Genomic DNA, 19,805 nt, shown 5'->3' with positions numbered 1-19,805 from the left:
TAGCCCAGCTTCATGGAGACGGTTGCGAATGGTCCTCGCCGATACCCCAGGAGCAACAGTGTCCCTAATTTGCTGGGAAGTGGCGGTGCGGTCCCCTACGGCACTGCGTAGGATCCTACGGTCTTGGCGTGCATCCGTGCGTCGCTGCGGTCCGGTCCCAGGTCGACGGGCACGTGCACCTTCCGCCGACCACTGGCGACAACATCGATGTACTGTGGAGACCTCACGCCCCACGTGTGGAGCAATTCGGCGGTACGTCCACCCGGCCTCCCGCATGCCCACTATACGCCCTCGCTCAAAGTCCGTCAACTGCACATACGGTTCACGTCCACGCTGTCGCGGCATGCTACCAGTGTTAAAGACTGCGATGGAGCTCCGTATGCCACGGCAAACTGGCTGACACTGACGGCGGCGGTGCACAAATGCTGCGCAGCTAGCGCCATTCGACTGCCAACACCGCGGTTCCTGGTGTGTCCGCTGTGCCGTGCGTGTGATCATTGCTTGTACAGCCCTCTCGCAGTGTCCGGAGCAAGTATGGTGGGTCTGACACACCGGTGTCAATGTGTTCTTTTTTCCATTTCCAGGAGTGTAACACAGCATGAACATGTCGGCTTCTTCTGCACTGCTAAATCCCATCGTCCACTCACGACCTACTACTTTGTCTGTCACACACTAACTGACTAACAAGTCGCAATGGACTCAAGGAACACACAAGCACACTGTAAGTAAACATAACAACGTCGTACCCAGCAATTACGCAGGCTCAATGACGCACTAGAACTTGCAACAAACACCACAAACATCCTAATTTACCTTACTTTTAGTTTGTTGATGTCAATGGCCATTGTGACACTTAAAAAGTGCATGTTTTTACAAAAAATACACTTTTAAGTATTATTACAATCTGTTGATTGGCTAACAATACGAGCCCCTGACTACCAATTCATTCTGAGAAAACCACTCATCAATAGCACTTTCCATATTAGCAATATTTGCGCTGCAAGTTTTAGGTAAATGGAAATGCCGTGTGGCTAGGGCCTCCCGTCGGGTAGATCGTTCGCCTGGTGCAAGTCTTTCGAGTGGACGCCACTTCGGCCACTTGCGTGTCGATGGGGATGAAATGATGATGATAAGGACAACACAACGGTCAGTCCCTGAGCGGAGAAAATCTCTGACCCAGCCAGGAATCGAACCCGGGCCGTTAGGTACAACATTTTGTCGCGCTGGCCACTCAGCTACCAGGGGCGGACAGTTTTAGGTGATTCACCCCGTATAAAAAGAATGGCGCGGAAATTGGTAACGCAGGTAAGTAAGTGTATAGAAGTTCCCTCTATTGTGAATCAGGAAGAAACAGCGCAAACTTTCACAGTTATGCCATTTGTACGTTAGACGTGTTCGCTGTGAGACCAGCGATTCTTGTGTGTGTCCGACTTCACCACGGTGGCCGAGAAGAAGAAACGACGACTTGTAGTGCGGTTTTTTAGTGCGGAAGGAATGTCAACAAGTGAAATTCATTACCGAATGTTTGTTGTCTTAGGGAAACCCAGTATGTGTTTGCGTAGAATAAACGATTTCGAGAAGGTCGTGTGTCATTGACCCATCGTGCCGCTACCACTTTTGCCACTGGCTGCGGCGGATTTCGCCGTCAGAAATGACCGGTAGCGGATGGTGGAAGACTTTCGGCTAATTTTGGGCATCAGTAACGGTACCCATCACGCCAGCATGGTCCGAGCATCTGAAGTCCCGGAAAATCTGTGCGCGGTGGGTTCTCCATACAGTCCGACACAGGAGCAGAAGTTGAGCAGAATGCCGACTTCACTGCAGCACCTGGAACTGTACCACGATGGAGAATGTCGTTACCTGTCTCGCACTTTCGCGGGAGATGAAGCAAGGTGTCATCATCTTGAGCGGGAGAGGAGGCGTCAGAGCCAACTGTGGATGCAAATGGATTCTCTCCCACTGTAAAAATCCAAAGCCGTGCGTGCCAGATCCGGTAACCTTTATCATTGACTGCAAGGGCCCGCTGTTTTTTGACTTTCTGGAACACGGCGCCACAGTTAACGCACAGCGCTACGTGCACACTTTGCAAACATTGAGGCGCATCATGAAGTCGAAACGCCCAGGAATATCGACGGATGGCAGCATTCTGTTGCAGGATAATGCCAGCCCACAGGTTGCAAAAGTTGTTTCGAGTACGCTGCAGAAGTTTCTCTGGAAAGCCCTTACACGTCGTCCATACAGTACCGATCTTTCCGCATACGCTTTTACATGACTTTTAAGCCCCGAAGAATGACATTCGTGGTCGTCGACTTACTTCGAACGAAGAGGTGCACGCTTAGGTAGAATCATGGTTCGGTTGGTAACAGCAAACATTTTCCATGAGGGTAGGCCGGCCGGAGTGGCCGTGCGGTTCTAGGCGCTACAGTCTGGAACCGAGCGACCGCTACGGTCGCAGGTTCGAATCCTGCCTCGGGAATGGATGTGTGTGATGTCCTTAGGTTGGTTAGGTTTAAGTAGTTCTAAGTTCTAGGGGACTGATGACCTCAGAAGTTAAGTCCCGTAGTGCTCAGAGCCATTTGAACCATTTGAAACGCATGTAGCTTCGGAGACATCGCGATCTTGTGCTTGGTAAGGCTGGAAACCCGCTATCTTGAGGTCTATATGGAGGGTAACCAGTGAACCCCGCCTCGATATCCCAATAGGTCGTTTACCATCGACTTTCAGCGAAAACTCGCCTTTCCCCTAATATCTATTGATCTACTCGAAGTACGTATCCGTACCACCGTAGACACCCTTTTTCTCATCTTCTCGGCGATATCTGACATTCAGCACAGCTTGCGAATTTCATTCTTGGTCATCACTTGATCGTGTAGTGTCAAACCAGATGTTCACCGAAGCATTTTGGTTTCCATTACAGCAAGTCTTTGATCTGGTTTTTTCTTTGCGGGCCGCGCGGTCTAGGGCGTCTTGTCACGGTCAGCGTTCCCCCCCTCCCACCCCGGTCGGTGGTTCGAGTCCTCCCTCGGGCATGGGTGGTCGTTCTTAGTAAGCTTAGGGACCGACGACCTCAGCAGTTTGGTCCCATAACACTTTACCACAAATTTCCAATTTTGTTGCGGACCAACATCGTGCACAGTAGAAGGCAACTGGGCGAACTGCATGGGTCTGTGATGTCCTTACCACAAAGCACACCACTCATTATCTGCAATACACATTGCTAACGCGGTTTATGATTTCTGGGTTCAAATGGTTCAAATGGCGCTGAGCACTATGGAACTTCTGAGGTCGTCAGTCCCCTAGAACTTAGAACTACTTAAACCTAAGTAACCTAAGGACATCACACACATCCATGCCCGAGCCAGGATTCGAACCTGCGAACGTAGCGATCGCGCGGTTCCAGACTGTAGCGCCTAGAACCGCTCGGCCACCCCGGCCGGCATGATTTCTGGGATAAGTGAGCCGTCGGCAGCGAGATGTTTTTCTTTGGCAGATCTATACCGTTGATCTTGATGGTGTCGGTATTATTTGCATCTCTTGATAGGTAAACGATCTTCTTCGCATTGAGGCGTAGTTAGGACTGTTCAGCTTTTGTCAAAGGCAGGCGGAGAAGTGGACGATGTACCCGTAACCCATGCCGTAATAAACGGCGAAGAACTGTCTGCCCTGATAGCGTACTGAAATTTCGAAAAGTTTGCTCACGTTGGGTACCGAAAATTCTTACTGGAAAACACAAAAAACAACGGATGGGCAGTGCACTTCAGTTTCTGACAATCTACAGTGAAGAAGGCGATGGTATTCTTTCTTGGATAGTCACGGGGGATGAAACTTGGGTATCGTACGACACCCCTGAAACAAAACGGCAATCGGTGGAATGGAGGCACACTTCATCCCCAACGAAGGTTAAACCTAAGCAAATCTTGACACCTTGAAAAGTCATGTGCACCGTTTTTAGGGACTGAAGAAGCATTTTGCTGATTGATTTCTTACCACGAGGCCAAACAATCAATGCACATGGTTACTGCGGGACTATTAAGAAACTGTGCCGCGCAATACAGAATATGGCTCCGCAGCAAACCACACCAACGTGTTCACCATTTTGACGCAATGGCACTGTCAGTTACGTCTAAAGTGGGCACGGAATCATCAAAATTTGACCCTGCATCAACGGAAATGTTTCACCTGGTCGGATGAATCGCGTTTGTTGTTACGTCAGGGCGATGGTCGTTTCCAGGTAAGCCTGTATCCAGGCAAACAGCTGTTCTAAACATGCACTACGTCACTGACGCACGCTGATGGGGGCAGTGTTATGCTATGGTGGGCGGTCAGCTAGGCTTCCAGGGGGCCTGTGGTAGTAATCGAATGCACAATGACAGCCGTCGATTAGGCTACGCGAACATTCTTTCGGACCACTTGCGCCTGTTCGTGCTAGTCTACCCCGAATCGCGCTGCAGTGGTTTGAGTCGCATGGTAGTGACCTCAGATTGATACCTTGACCACCGAATTCGCCTGGTCGGAACTACAGGTGTCGTGGGGTTTCCTACGAGCACTGGCGCACTAAACCTGTCAGAGGCCCGGGCCGGCAAAACAAATTGAGGCTCCCCTTGCTGCCCCCTCCCACCCTCCTCACCACGCAGGAGTTCTCCGAGAGTTTCAAAAGCAAACGGAAGGAAGTCCCACATTGCTTATCATCTTCATTTTGTGTCGTAATAATTTACAAGGTATAACGTTATTTTACGTACACTGACAGTGACTGCTCTCGTAATCTCGTTGCTATTATTTAATAGCTATGTTGCCTCTTATAAGACAGAAATCATTACATGATTTCTGTTGTTCGAATCTATTATTTATGTTTCGCAACAAAGTCGGCATAGAGCGAGCGGGGTGTATAAAAATGAATCCCTATTTCCCAAACCAAGAGGAAGGTCACTGTCTACATAAAACTTCGTTCAGTGCATGGTAGAGGGTACTTTACTTACGGATTTCAACATAAGCCACGGTGTTCCTCCAATCTTGATGAAATTTTGTACATTTGATCTTCAAACCAAGGGGAACCTCTCCCTCTACGTGAAATTTCATACGGTGTATGGCGGATGGTACCTTACAACAGAATTACACACCGTTTGACTGATCACCTTGGGAGTTGGCTCATGTATGTATGTTTACGTAGTGAAGGTATTTATACAAGCCAACGTATGCTGGATGGCGGAGGGTTGGCCTACCTTTAAATAAATTCAACATCGTCTCGTCAATCAGCATGAAAGTTCGCAGATGTACGTATTTTTTCATAGACGGGGAAAGAGGAGATGGCATGACGGAGGCGGAGGAGGAGATATACGGAGATAGGAGAACGTGATGGGGGCGGGAAGGGGGGAGGAGGTGCATCCAGAGAAGTGAGAGAAGCAGATTAAAACAGAGAGGGAGCAACAGGTAAACAGAGAAAGGGGGAAGGTGGTGAATGACTAATGGAACAGTGTAATAAATACATAAATTAGGGGTGTTATTGTGAATTTGATGTACTATTAGAAAAAGCAGTGGAGGAGGAGGTGGACAGAGATGGGAAGATGGATGGACAAGGAGAGGAGGAGGAAGTGTTGTGAGAGAGTGGGGCAGATGGAGGGTACACTGCATAGAACAGAAGTCGTATAGGAAAACGCACGGAATGAAAGCTATCGACGACGATACTGTCTGAGAAACGGTGACAACACCTGCACTGTGGGTGAGCGACTGGGGTAGACAAGCAGTGGGGGAGGCTCAGTTCGCAAACACCTCGTTAGGGAACCGTTTGCTCGGGAAGCTTCGCTACTTGATGCACCCTTGTAGGAAACCCCACGTAGCCGAACCACACGGAACACGTCTGACACGCTACAGAATGACAGCTCTGCAGCCGTAAACCATCGACCCTTATTTTATGGGAATTGACATGCACGTAAACAACTGGTGCCATAATACCTGTGGTGAATGCATCTCACGAAAAATCACTCTTGTATTGCAATTCAAAGGTGCACCAGGCGACTGCGACGTTTTGTCATTTGCAGGGTTACATATACAGTGCCGGAGCACACATTAGCAATACTACGAGCGAGCGATACTATCTACTGGTCCACACTTCATTGCTGGCGGTATCACCGACGCTACAACCTGGCTCCTCCCCCTTTCCACGCACTTAAAAATGAGTGCGTATTTCAGTGCATGAGTTTTCTTAATGAGAAAGCTCTTAAAGATTTTGCGTATCGCTTTGTACAAGGTCGAAGATAAGCGGTGTCACTAATGGATTTAAAGCGATCTTATCTTGGAATTTATTCTGAGGCAGTTCATATCAGCGGCTCAATTGACAGTCGTTCATGTGTCTTGTAGGCAAACTGAGGTACCAGGGAGCGGTGTGAATGGCGTAATTTCCTGCTGGTTCGGAAAGGGCAGTCTGCGAACTTCATGCGAACTGTTGTTCGAGCGCTCGGAATTAGGATTGTGCTATTCCTCTACTTGTATTCCCTAGTAGCATTTGTGGTTCATGACACCGATTCACAGTAAGAAAACCACCATATTCACTCTCTGAATACTAGACGGGAAAACGATTTGCACTTAGCTAATACTCCTCTAACTGATGTCAGCAGTGGCAGTAACAGAGAAGTTGCTGTCCATGCATCAGCACGGCTTTAGAAAGCATCGCTCCTGCGGAACGTAACTCGCCCTTTTTTCACATGATATCTTGCGAACTATGGAGGAAGGGTTTCAGACGGATGCCATATTCCTTGACTTCCGAAAAGCGTTTGACTCGGTGCCCCACTGCAGACTCCTAACTAATGTACGAGCATATGGGATTGGTTCCCAAATACGTGAGTGGCTCGAAGACTTCTTAAGTAATAGAACCCAGTACGTTGTCCTCGATGGTGAGTGTTCATCGGAGGTGAGGGTATCATCTGGAGTGCCCCAGGGAAGTGTGGTAGGTCCGCTGTTGTTTTCTATCTACATAAATGATCTTTTGGATAAGGTGGATAGCAATGTGCGGCTGTTTGCTGATGATACTGTAGTGTACGGGAAGATGCCGTCGTTGAGTGACTGTAGGAGGATACAAGATAACTTGGACAGGATTTGTGATTGGTGTAAAGAATGGCAGCTAACACTAAATATATATAAATGTAAATTAATGCAGATGAATAGGAAAAAGAATCCCGTAATATTTGAATACTCCATTAGTAGTGTAGTGCTTGACACAGTCACATCGATTAAATATTTGGGCGTAACATTGCACAGCGATATGAAATGGGACAAGCATATAATGGCAGTTGTGGGGAAGGCGGATAGTTGTCTTCCGTTCATTGGTAGAATTTTGGGAAGATGTGGTTCATCTGTAAAGGAGACCGCTTATAAAACACTAATACCCTATTCTTGAGTACTGCTCGAGCGTTTGGGATCCCTATCAGGTCCGATTGAGGGAGGACATAAAATGGTTCAAATGGCTCTGAGCACAATGGGACTTAACTGCTGAGGTCATCAGTCCCCTAGAACTTAGAACTACTTAAACCTAACTAACCTAAGGACATCACACACATCCATGCTGGAGGCAGGATTCGAACCTGCGACCGTAGCGGTCGCGCGGTTCCAGACTGTAGCGCCTAGAACCGCTCGGTCACCCATGCCGGCAGGGAGGACATAGAAGCAATTCAGGGGCGGGCTGCTAGATTTGTTACTGGTAGGTTTGATCATCAAGCGAGTGTTACGGAAATGCTCCAGGAACTCGGGTGGGAGTCTCTGGAGGAAAGGAGGCGTTCTTTTCGTGAATCGCTACTGAGGAAATTTAGAGAACCAGTATCTGAGGCTATCTGCAGTACAATTTTACTGCCGCCAACTTATATTTCGCGGAAAGACCACAAAGATAAGAGAGATTAGGGCTCGTACAGAGAAATATAGGCAGTCATTTTTCCCTCGTTATGTTTGGGAGTGGAACAGGGAGAGAAGATGCTAGTTGTGGTATGAGTTACCCTCCGCCACGCACCGTGTGGTGGATTGCGGATTATGTATGTAGATGTAGATGTAAAGAAAGAGCTACACTGTTCCTCAGATGTCATTTTCAGTAGAATTGCAACTAAAGTGAAAAACATGATTGATAACCTGAGTTTTTTTAATCAAAGAATCAAAAGTAAGTTGAAAAGATTGCTTCTGGCAGGTTCAACTATTTTAAATTTTTTTTAACACGTGTTTGCTAGCAGTAGTCAAGATCCTTGCAATGTAGCGCCTTATTTATTGTATATACTAGCTGAAAAATCCGACACTGCCCTGGTATTAATTATGCCAATTTTCTACGAACTGTTTGTAGTGTAATATGAAAAAAAATACATTTCGTTGTATTCGTAAAAACACCTTTGAAAGTATGAAACAGTCGTACAAAGAAATACGCATAATGTACACATTTGTAAGCACAGTAACGAAATTAAGAAACATAGTAGGCTATTACTGTACGTTCAGCGCTGCAGCTTCGCGTGTGTACAATGTGATTTGGTGAAAGTCTCTACGCAAACGCTGCTTCGTAGCTCTATAAACGGCTATTGTTTTCGCCTACAGCTGTTTGCGCTTAGTAGCTGAAATCGGTCAAAAGCGCTGCCAGGTATCACGGATTTCGAAACATGACTCGATTGTAGGAGTGTTTTAGTAACAAAGCATAAATACATATATTAAAACTTCATGCGTGATGAGGCATTTTTCACTCATCTTAGTGTTGGTGACACTACAGCTCTTAAACTATGCGTCGTCCAACGACATACGTATTTTTGTAGGTACATTCAGTGGCATATGAGTATACTATCTGCTGAATACACTACCGGCCACTAAAATTGCTACACCACGAAGATGACGTGCTACAGACACGAATTTTAACCGACAGGAAGAAGATGCTGTGATATGCAAATGATTAGCTTTTCAGAGCATACACACGTGGTTGGCAACACCTACAACGTGCTGACATGAGGAAAGTTTTCAACCGATTTCTCATACACAAACAGCAGTTGACCGACGTTGCCCGGTGAAACGTTGTTGTGATGCCCCGTGTAAGGAGGAGAAATGCGTACCATCACGTTTCCGACTTTGATAAAGGTCGGATTGTAGCTTATCGCCATTGTGGTTTATCATATCGCGACATTGCTGCTCGCGTTGGTCGAGATCGAATGACTGTTAGCAGAGTATGGAATCGGTGGGTTCAGGAGGGTAATACGGAACGCCGTTCTGGATCCCAACGGCCTCGTATCACTAGCAGTCGAGATGACAGGCATCTTATCCGCATGGATGTAACGGATCGTGCAGCCACGTCTCGATCCCTGAGTCAACATATGGGGATGTTTGCAAGACAACAACCATCTGCACGAACAGTTCGACGTTGTTTGCAGCAGCATGGTCTGTCAGCTCGGAGGCTATGGCTACGGCTACCCTTGACGCTGCATCACAGACAGGAGCGCCTGCGAAGGTGTACTCAACGACGAACTTGGGTGCACGAATGGAAAAACGTTATTTTTTCGGATGAATCCAGGTTCTGTTTACAGCATCATGATGGTCGCATCCGTGTTTGGTGACATCGCGGTGAACGCACATTGGAAGCTTGTATTCGTCATCGCCATACTGGCGTATCACCCGGCGTGATGGTATGGGGTGCCATTGGTTACACGTCTTGGTCATCTCTTGTTCGCATTGACGGCATTTTGAACAGTGGACGTTAAATTTCAGATGTGTTACGACCCGTGGCTCTACCCTTCATTCGATCTCTGAGAAACCCTACATTTCAGCAGAATAATGCACGACCGCATGTTGCAGGTCCTGTACGGGCCTTTCTGGATACAGAAAATGTTCGACTGCTGCCCTGACCAGCACATTCTCCAGATCTCTCGCCAATTGAAAACGTCTGGTCAATGGTGGCCGAGCAACTGGCTCGTCATAATACACCAGTCACTACTCTTGATGAACTGTGGTATCGTGTTGAAGCTGCATGGGCAGCTGTACCTGTACACGTCATACAAGCTCTGCTTCACTCAATGCCCAGGCGTATCAAGACCGTTATTAGGGCCAGAGGTGGTTGTTCTGGGTACTGATTTCTCAGGATCTATGCACCCAAATTGCGTGAAAATGTAATCACATGCCAGTTCTAGTATAATATATTTGTCCAATGAATACCCGTTTATCATCTTCATTTCTTCTTGGTGTAGCAATTTTAATGGCCAGTAGTGTATGTTGTGAATAGATTTAGTAGCAAAGAAGTAATGAATTTAAAAGTCATACATTATGCGGCAGATTTTTGGGCATCTCAGTGTTTATGACGTCATACCTCCTGATGATAGATAGGTGGTTCTTACCCCCACTTTTTGTAAGCTTCTTTTTTGGTTTTAAAATTTTCTTATTAGCTTTCAATGAATTATGTAGTCTCTCATCCCGTGACCAAGTAACCATCGCTCACATGGTGATACAGAAATGAAGTGAAATGAATTAAAAATCTTATTAAGGAGGTTATAGATAGGATTCTAGCTCCTAGCTACCGTGTTTAACTTTTGTGAAGAAGAAGTTGCTAACGTAACGTAAGAGAGTATTGTAACAAAAACATGATTATAAAGGGAGCAGACATTAATCCTAAGGTTGATTTATAATATAGTCCTCTTGGGTTGTGAGTGAAGAACGATTAGGAAAGGTGTTAAATGACACGGATAAGCTGCGTAGCACCTTCTATTTCGGATGATCAGTCTTTTGGCTGATTTCCTGCGGCCTGCCGCGAATTCCTCCCCTGTGCCAACATCTTCATCTCAGAATAGCACTTGCAACCAACGTTCTCAATCATTTGTTGTATGTATTCCAATATCTGTTTTCTCTACCGTTTTTACTCTCTACACTACCCTCATGTACCATGGAAGTTATGCTTTGATGTCTTAACACATATCCAATCATCTTGTCCCTTCTTTTTGCCACTTTTTCCATTCTTTTTGTCTCCTTTCCGATTCTGCGAAGAACCTTCTCGTTTCTTATCGGTCCTAATTTTTAGCATTCTTCTGTAGTTCCAGAACTGCTTCGATTCCCTTATTTTGCGGTTATCCGATAGTCCGTGATTCACTTCCGTACTTTGTGGTGCTCCAACCGCACATTCTCAGAAATTTCTTTCTCAAAGGAAGCCATATTTTCTCAAAGAAAGCCCTCTCTTTTGTAAGGGGCCTCTTACACGAGTAAGACATTTTTACCAGTTTTAATAAATTATTGTCTCTTATTGATGTATTCACGATAGTTAGGAAGTGCTGTAGTCCGTAGCCGGCCATGAGTCGGAGAGCATTTCCCACGCTGGCTGGCTAGGTGGCGAAGCGACCATATGTCGAGCGTAGTGGGGTGGGGCTCGGCGCTGGACCTTAGCAACAAGCGTCAGCCTGGGAAATATACATGACGGGAAGTACTGCCATTTGGCGTCAAACTCACCGATTTTGTTTATTTATATTTAATAATTAAAGTCATTTATGACAACATGAATACTAGGAGGAGCCTCTGGATGTTTAGAACTATTTATCATAATTTTGCCTCGTTAAAATTCACACCCGTTCATTAACAAATGCATATCTTAATAAGGACGAACTTGATCGGAAATCCACGAACTGTGACGGACCGCGCGCCAAAGTCAGCAGTCGGCGTTAAGAGTTCTTCCTGTCTTGTTCGATGGTAGCCATGCTCTCGGTTACGAGTAGTTTGTGACATGAGTGTTTTATTATTGATCTAATAGGAATAAAAGTGATATTACGAAATTCTGAATGTTAATTTTGAGTAAATAGATACCCCAAAGTTGATCGACAGCAATTTCAGATAATTAGGAATAAAAGTGATATTACGAAATTATGAATGTTAATTTTGAGTAAATAGATACCCCAAAGTTGATCGACAGCAATTTCAGATAATTAGCTTCCACCGACAGAGACATTCAATGCGCCAGTGAAGAATCTACACGGGACGACATTTACGAGAGCTGCACCGCGCACAGGTAAGAGGGAATCCGACGACACGACCCACCAAGGGGATCAAGGAAGGTCCGACTTACACTCGCAAATTCCGGATGGAAATGCTGACCATTTATACTGTACGTCACATATACCACCCTCTACGGACTCGCGGCTAAGCTGAGTAATTACAGTATCAGTTTAGAAGCGAGGGGATCTTGCACTTTCTGTACCAGCATGCCTATAATTGGCTTCATTACTTTGTTCGTCCATTATGTGTTATTTTGCTTCCAAGCTGGCAGATTTCTTTAACCTTGTCTAATTCGTGGTACTCCTCATTATTTTCGTCTTTCTTATGTTTCTTCCCAATCCATATCCTGTACTCATTAAGCTGTTCATTCCATTCGACACCTCCTACAATTCTTCATTTTCACTGAGGATGTCATGAGCGAATCTTATCCTTGATATTCTTTCACCCTGAATTTTAATCCTGCCGTTGGTTACATTACTGTCTTATAGTTTCCTAATCCGAATACTTCGTTCTTGGTCATCCGTTCTTAATTTCGACTGTTGGTTCTTGTATGTACTATGCATTAGCATTCTTTCCCTATAGCTTACACCTATTTACCTGACAATTTCGAACATCTTGCTCTGTTTTACGACATCGAACGCTTTTTCTAGATCGACAAATCCTATAAACGAGTTTTCCTTCTACTATCAAGCGCAACTTCGGAAATGCCACTCTGATGCCTTTTATTTCCCAAACACAAACTGTCCGTCTTACAAATACTCAGTTTTCATTTCCATTATTTTGCATATTATTCTTAGCAGCTGTTTGGATGCAGATGTTAAGCCGACGTGTGATTGTTCTCACACATATCTGTCCTTGCTGTCTTGGGGATAATGTGTATGATAGCTTGTCCCCACATTCGAAGATCTTACACAGCAACTTGTATGGTCGTTTCTTGTGGTTTCCCCCAATGATTTCAGACATTCCGAAGGGATTACGTTGGTGTCTTCTGCCTTATCCAAGTTATACTCTGACTCTAATAGTGGATCCCCTGTGTCTTCCAGATGACTCCCATTCCTTTCATCACGCCATCACACAGTGCTTCTCCATCGTAGAGACCTTCAAGACACTCTTTTCACCTATTCTCCCGCTTCTTTGCCTTTAATAACAAGATTCACCTTTTCCTCTTTGTAGTGGTAACTTCTGCCACTGAAAGTATCAGGATGACCAAATGTAGCGGGAAGAGGTAGAAGGCACCATTTTAAGACTCGTCCGAGCTTTCCAAGTGATTTATTGTTTCCAGTTACAGTGCCCCCATTCCTCTTGGTCTGTGTCACCGGGTCCCGCAATGCTGAGGACACCACTTCGCTGTCTGCGAAATGGCTTGGGGCGGAATGGTTGCCTCAGTGACTCGTGCACGCACTGTGTGCCAGCCTTGTGCACCAGCAGAGTTGTTGTCATCAGCACGCTGGCAATAGACTCGGTGGTCAGCGTCCCTGCCGACTCAGCGCTGCTTGGTGTGAGCCACAGGAGGCCAGTTGCATCCTTCTCGCCGGCATGGCTGAGATCCCAGCGATAACAAGCACCCGTGATCTGGCGTCCGAATCAGCGATCCTCACCTCAGGATGCCTCTGGGGTGTGTTGGAAGCCACGACGCCTGCCTGTGGTAGCAAGCCGAAGCGTGGCCCGCTACTGGGTGGCTGGTTACAGAACCCACATTGGCCTCAGGGGTCGAACCAACGACCTGCTGTGGACTGGAACACTGGCACCCCATCTGCTGCTGGTGTTGTGACACACCCCATCGTCCAGGAGAGCTGCCACACTTGAATGAATCTCGTTAGAAACATGCACCTATTTAGACGTGGCTGTGTGCCTCTGTTTTGCCATACATGCCGCTTTGCGTCACCTGCTCATAACATGCTAGGTTGGCCAGTGGGCCCCTTCTGCCTGTGACTTGTGACATGTGAAGCTGCTACTTATACTCCTTCAGCAATTTGATGGCACCATGGCCTCTATTCTACTTCGCAACTGTTGGTATGCATAACTCACTGCAATCCAGCCTGCAACTGGCTGTAACTTGTGCTCAGAATATTGCACAGAACTAACTTTCCCTATCCTAAACAGTGTTGCCGCTGCATCTTAATGTTAGCGCCTCTGTTCTTAATTTCACTGAAACTTGTTTCGACTTTTCTACGAGGGCACACTGAAAGCAATGCGTTCAAAATTTTTTCTGAAAACTGTTGAAGCTTTTTAAATAATTCTACATCTTTTTTCTTCTATCTACATATTTATTTGGCATAGTACTCACCATGGTGACAAACACATTTCTGCCAATAAGAGATCAGTTTGTTGATACTGTCACTGCAGAATGTTTGACTTTATTGGTGGAGACACAACCTCACCTCTGTTTGCACTGTTTCATCAGTATCTAGGTGAAGTCCTTGAACACGTTACTTAAGCTTTAGAAACAGATGAAAATCGAATAGGGCCAAGTCGGTAGTGTACAGAGGACGACAGATGACAGTGAAGCCAAGGCGTCGGGTTGTTGCAGATGTTGCAGTGCTCGCTTTTGGTCTGGTGCTGTCATACTGGAGATTGTGCTCCATTTGTGGACGAAATCTTCGAATTCGGGCTTTCACTTTTCTGAAGATCTTGCAATACACCGACATAGTTGCATTATACACCGCTATGTTACAAACTGCAATTCAGAACCCTCTGGAGGCTGAGGGTTGCACTTCCGTCAACGAAGTGGGAAAGTTGAGGGAGTATTATGCATGACAAGTAATACCTGAAACGGTATTGAGAGCAGAATAAATTATTCGGATGCATTAATTTTCAGTGCGATCTCTGTATTAAAGTCAATTGCATAGAAGAGGATATACTGTTTATTTATAAAATTCAAGTTTCAGGGGTTGAATCTTTTTGTTTGGTGGAAACAGCTCACATACAGCAACTACTCGTGCAGGTTAAGTAATAACACTGCTGCAGATTGGAGGTGTTGTCTTGCTGGAAAACTTTCGTGTGTGTGCTCACCTCGACATGCAGTGAGTGACTAAAACAGCGCACAATCCACCGTGGAGGAAGTCTCACCCCTCTCTCTCCCCAGAGTGCACGTCTTTCCTGTTAATTTTTTCTGGGAGGGGTGGGGAGAGAGGGGGCGAGCGGAGGGGGTGGGACATCCTCTGGTGATGGCATTTTGCACTAGCTCAGTTGATACCTGCGTGTCAAGGCGAGCACATGCATGAACATTTTCCATCAAGACAACACTTCCAATTTGCAGCAGTGTAATTACTTAATCAGGACATTTAGTTGCTGGATATGAGCTTTTCCCGCCAAATAAAGAGATTGAACCGCTCAAAATCGGATTTTGTCAATCCAATGTAACTGACATCGACTTCAATTTCAGATAATGAGATCTTTCCTCTCTAGTACAGACTGAGTAATTTTCTTGCCAATTTCCAGATGGGGGAGGGGAGGGGGGCTGGGGGTTTCCTCAGACGAGGCGGGGTAACTAATTTATCGATTTCATTAATTAGCCAATTAGTTTGATATCAAAGGTGTGTTTCTATCGGCTAGGGGGTTTTCCAGAGGGGAGGGGGATGGGGGAGGGGAGGGTAGAGGTTTCTTAGAAGAACATATTATCCCTAGGTCGTCATAAATCAACCCCCAGGCGGTCATAAACCGCTTAGCAAAACAAAAGGTTAAGGGAGGGGGCCAACAATCAATGTATGCAACCTGCACTACAAATTTTCTCAGTAACGCTGTTATCCCAATACTACTACTACTACTACTACTACTACTACCTCTACTACTGAGTATTCTTATAGTTCATTGTTCTTTTCAAATTCTGATGCACTATTTACAGCGAATTTCATTAGCGAATATATGTGCTTGTATTGTCACAGCGCAGTTAAAATGCCTAGTTCCTTGAAGAAGTGCCCACATACGTCCACGGATGAACACCACATATTATTCTTATATTTCGCTTTTATGCTATCAATATTTTTTTCTAAATGATTAGTTACGCTAGAAAATTATTCTGCAAGACGTTACTGAGTGGAAATACTCAAAACATATGAGGAGATTGATGTGTTTGTTTCCAAGATTAGCAATTATACGAAGAGAAAGAGCAGTAGAACTTAACTGTTTGAGGATTTGAATAATGCGCTTCTGCCAGTTCAAGTTTTCATCAATATGTAACCCAAAAAGTTGGAGAAACTTATCCTATTTACTGAACCTGCTCATGTGCTACATCAGTTGTTGGCATGACTCTAACTGTTGTACAGAAACGAATGCAGTTTTTTTTTTTTTTGTTTTCAAAATTTACAAAGAATCAATTTTCAGAGAATCATTTAATAATTTCTTGGAAAATGCTAAATGAGTCCTTCAGAAGGTCATTTGTTTGTCAATTACTTCGCATTTTCGCAGCAGTAGTTGCTTCGCTACCCAGTACTTAATGTTTATCTCATTTCTGACTGACTTATACAGGGCCATTTACAAGTTATTCCGGAGAAAACTGCGCGAAGGCCACAAGAGATGCAAAAAGAAGACCCGTATAGATCGATAGAGCAGTTCCAAAAGTGTTTAATTCGCATTAAAGCTGCTCATTGTGGGCAGCGCTTGATATATGGCAAACATCAATACGTGGGTGCTGACTACTGAGGACGCTGTCCTTCCGCCTTTCGAAGCACGAACTGACAGCGGCTTTCTATAGAAATCTGTTCATTAGACTGCCTGTTTCGATCGTTGTAAGAGCAGCGTCTTTCTTTGGCTTTGTGACTTGCAATAGCAGGGATGAGCCAGACAAAGTGGCCGTTGGGAACCTAGGGGCTTCAAGGCGCTGGCATAGCGCAGGAAATGATTCAGTGTGTTCTCCATGGAGGGCCTCCTCACTCCATGAACTTTAACCTATTAGCTTCACCGGCCCTCAGAGTTATAATTCTTTTTGTGGATTTTTGTTACCCTGATATAAAGTAAGTGGTCAGTTTGCCCATTTATTGTGGAGACGGAATGTGACTTAGGTCTTTTTAATGAAATTGTGTTGACTCCATTATCCTTAGTTATGGAAATTTCGGTCACGCTATTAGATGATATACAGCTTTTATACAGCGGCGTCATTGCAGTCAGTGTATGGTAGCCATCTTGGGTCCCACTTTGTGTAGGGGGAAAACGTCAAAGCTGTAACCGAAAGAGGGACTCCGTGGCGATACTTGCAGCAAGTCCTTGTAAGAGTAATACAATAGTGGCAAATAAAGAAAGAGAAGAAAAAGAAAGTGAAATAAAGGAAAAACGGAATGCAGCAGAAGAAAAGGAACAGTCTGAAGAGCTTAATGTTTTGAAGATGGCTGTGATCAGCAACCGTAATTCATTACAGTTTCACAAATTTTCTGTCCCTTCTTCTTGTCAGTATTTTCCAGGTATTCTTTTCCTCGGCGAGTCTCCGGAGAACCTTCTCATTCACTTACCTCATCAGTCCACCTAAGTTTCAATATCCTTTTGTAGCACCACATCTGAAATGTGACTTTTGAGAACATTTCTCTTCTCTTGGAGAACAGCGGAATTTTTTAAATTTTTTATTATTTAAATTTGCACATGCATAGTCACAACCACAAGAAGCTTTTTTTTAAGGGGGTTACCGGTTTAGGTCTGTTTTAGACCATCTTTAGACCTGCCACCATGATGGTAGATGGTGGCGGTAAACGGAGCAGGCGCTATAGTGTCAACGAACGCTGTTAGAAAGTTTCTTGCGGTTGTGACTATGTATGTGCGATTTTAAGTAATAAAAAAAAAATCTTAAATGCTTCAATCCTCTTCTTTCCCGGTTTTCCAACAGTCCATGCTTCACTACCATACAATTCTGTGCTCCAAATGTATTTTCTCAGAAATATCTTAAGTCATACGTTTGGCTCTGGTAGACTTCTCTTAGCCAGGAATGGCCTGTCTGCTTGTGCTGGTCTGCTTTCTGTGTCCTTCTTTCTTGAGTTACTTTGCTGCCTAGCTAGCAGAATTCGTTAACGTCATGTACTTCGTGATCACCAATCCTGGTGTTAAATTTCCCGTCGTTCTACCTTCTGCTACTTCTCATTACCTTCGTCTTTCTTCGATTTACTCTCAGTTCATATTCTGTACTCATTAGACTGTTCATTCCATTCAGCAGACCCTGTGGTTCTTCTTCAGTTTCACTGAGATCCTTTATGAGGAACACTATTAAGAAAATTTAGAGGAACGGCACTTGAAGCTGACTGCAGAGCGATTCTACTGTCTGCAACACGCACTGCGGGTAAGGGCCACGAAGATAAGATACGAGAAATTACGGCTCATACGGAGGCATAAATACAGTCATTTTTCCCTCACTCTGTTAGCGAGTGGAAGAGGAGTGGAAATGGCTAGTGGTGGGACGTTTATCCTTCTCCACGCACCGTACAAATTGAGAAAAGTAATTATTGGTAATGTATGTAATCAATATTAGTCTTACAAATTTCTGATAATAGTAATGATCTTTTGACCCGCCAGGGTAGCCGAGAGCGCTAACCCGCTGCTTCCTGGACTCGGGTAGGCGCGCCGGCCCCATATCAAATGCGCCCCACGGATTAACGACGAGGGCTAATGTGCCGACCAGCCTGGATGTGGTTTTTAGGCGGTTTTTCACATCCTGTTAGGTGAATGCCGGGCTGGTCCCCATGTTCCGCCTCCGTTACGTGGCTCGCAGACATCTGAACACATTCGCACTATTCCATGGATTACACTCGATGCAGATAGTTGGGGTACACTAATTCCGTCCTTGGGGGGTACAGGCTGGCGGCAGGAAGGGCATCCGGCTACCCCTTAACCATTAACGTGCCAACTCCGATTAACAATGGCTGACCCTGCGTAACTGCGGGCCAAGGCTCAAGAGATAGATAGATAGATAGTAATGGTCTTTTGAAAAAAATTAGTTACGTGACTGAAACAGAATCAAATCACTTAGTTTTTAGCCCTCAAAAAATTTCACTATACCCCTCAACGGGTTATTACCCTAGGTTCGAACCATTGTCTTTAAGTGATTGCGCGATAGTTCTCGCACATGTTGGCTCTACTGCTGCTCGGGCTTAAGGGATATGAATAACTTAATCTGCCCACTTTGTCCATCTCTCCACTACACTTATTCTCATTCTGCTGGTACAAAATTCTTAGGAGCAGATGCCTTTTCTCAACATTACTGGACCATTAGCTTCGCATGTCGTTAACATACCGACAAGTGTGGCTAAGTTGCAATCTGTCCTCCTTGCCTAACGCCCTGGGTGCGATTCCCGCTGCAGGGCGACGCGGCTGCGGGGGCTGCCCTGCTGGCGCTGGGGGCGGCGCTCAGCCTGTGTGCGCCGGCGTGCGAGGCGGCCAACATCCTGGCCGTGTTCCCCGTGCCCGGCAAGAGCCACTGGATCGTGTTCCGCGAGCTGCTGCTCGAGCTGTCGCGCCGCGGCCACAACCTCACCGTCATCTCGCATTTCCCGCTGGACGAGCCGCCGCCGCCCAACTGGGAGCAGATCTTTGTAGGGGCCTACCACGAGGAGTTGCCCTCTGGTGAGTAGCAACAAATTACACGACTGGGAGAAGATCACCATGGGGACCCAGCTCAAGGAGCTGCTCTCTGCTGTGTAGCACCAAGTTATACACTGGGAAACAGATCACTGCAGTGGCCTGCTGTAATATTCCTGGCTTAGTCAGCCATCATATTAGGCTCCAAGAAGCTGTTCCCAGAGCAGTGGAGATGCAGGAAGTACAGGGCTATTACAAATGATTGAAGCGATTTCATAAATTCACTGTAGCTCCATTCATTGGCGTATGGTCACGACACACTACAGATACGTAGAAAA

The 19,805-nt window shown here is 45.6% G+C and overlaps 1 protein-coding gene across 1 annotated transcript in view; it reads left to right on the top strand.

Moving 5' to 3' along the window:
* The first annotated feature begins 1,281 nt into the window (after positions 1 to 1,281).
* LOC126101214 (UDP-glycosyltransferase UGT5-like) overlaps positions 1,282 to 19,805 on the top strand; it is an 82,074-nt gene continuing 63,550 nt past the window's right edge. Inside the window, exons 1-2 of the mRNA XM_049911906.1 lie at positions 1,282 to 1,305; positions 19,251 to 19,512. Of these exons, the coding sequence (XP_049767863.1) occupies positions 1,282 to 1,305; positions 19,251 to 19,512 (286 nt within the window). The remainder of the gene's footprint in view (positions 1,306 to 19,250; positions 19,513 to 19,805) is intronic.

The sequence above is a fragment of the Schistocerca cancellata genome, chromosome 9 (genome assembly GCF_023864275.1).
Source record: "Schistocerca cancellata isolate TAMUIC-IGC-003103 chromosome 9, iqSchCanc2.1, whole genome shotgun sequence".
Classification (NCBI taxonomy): Eukaryota; Metazoa; Arthropoda; class Insecta; order Orthoptera; family Acrididae; genus Schistocerca; species Schistocerca cancellata.
The sequence above is the reverse complement of the archived record's forward strand: the minus strand, read 5'-3'. Positions and strand labels throughout refer to the sequence as shown.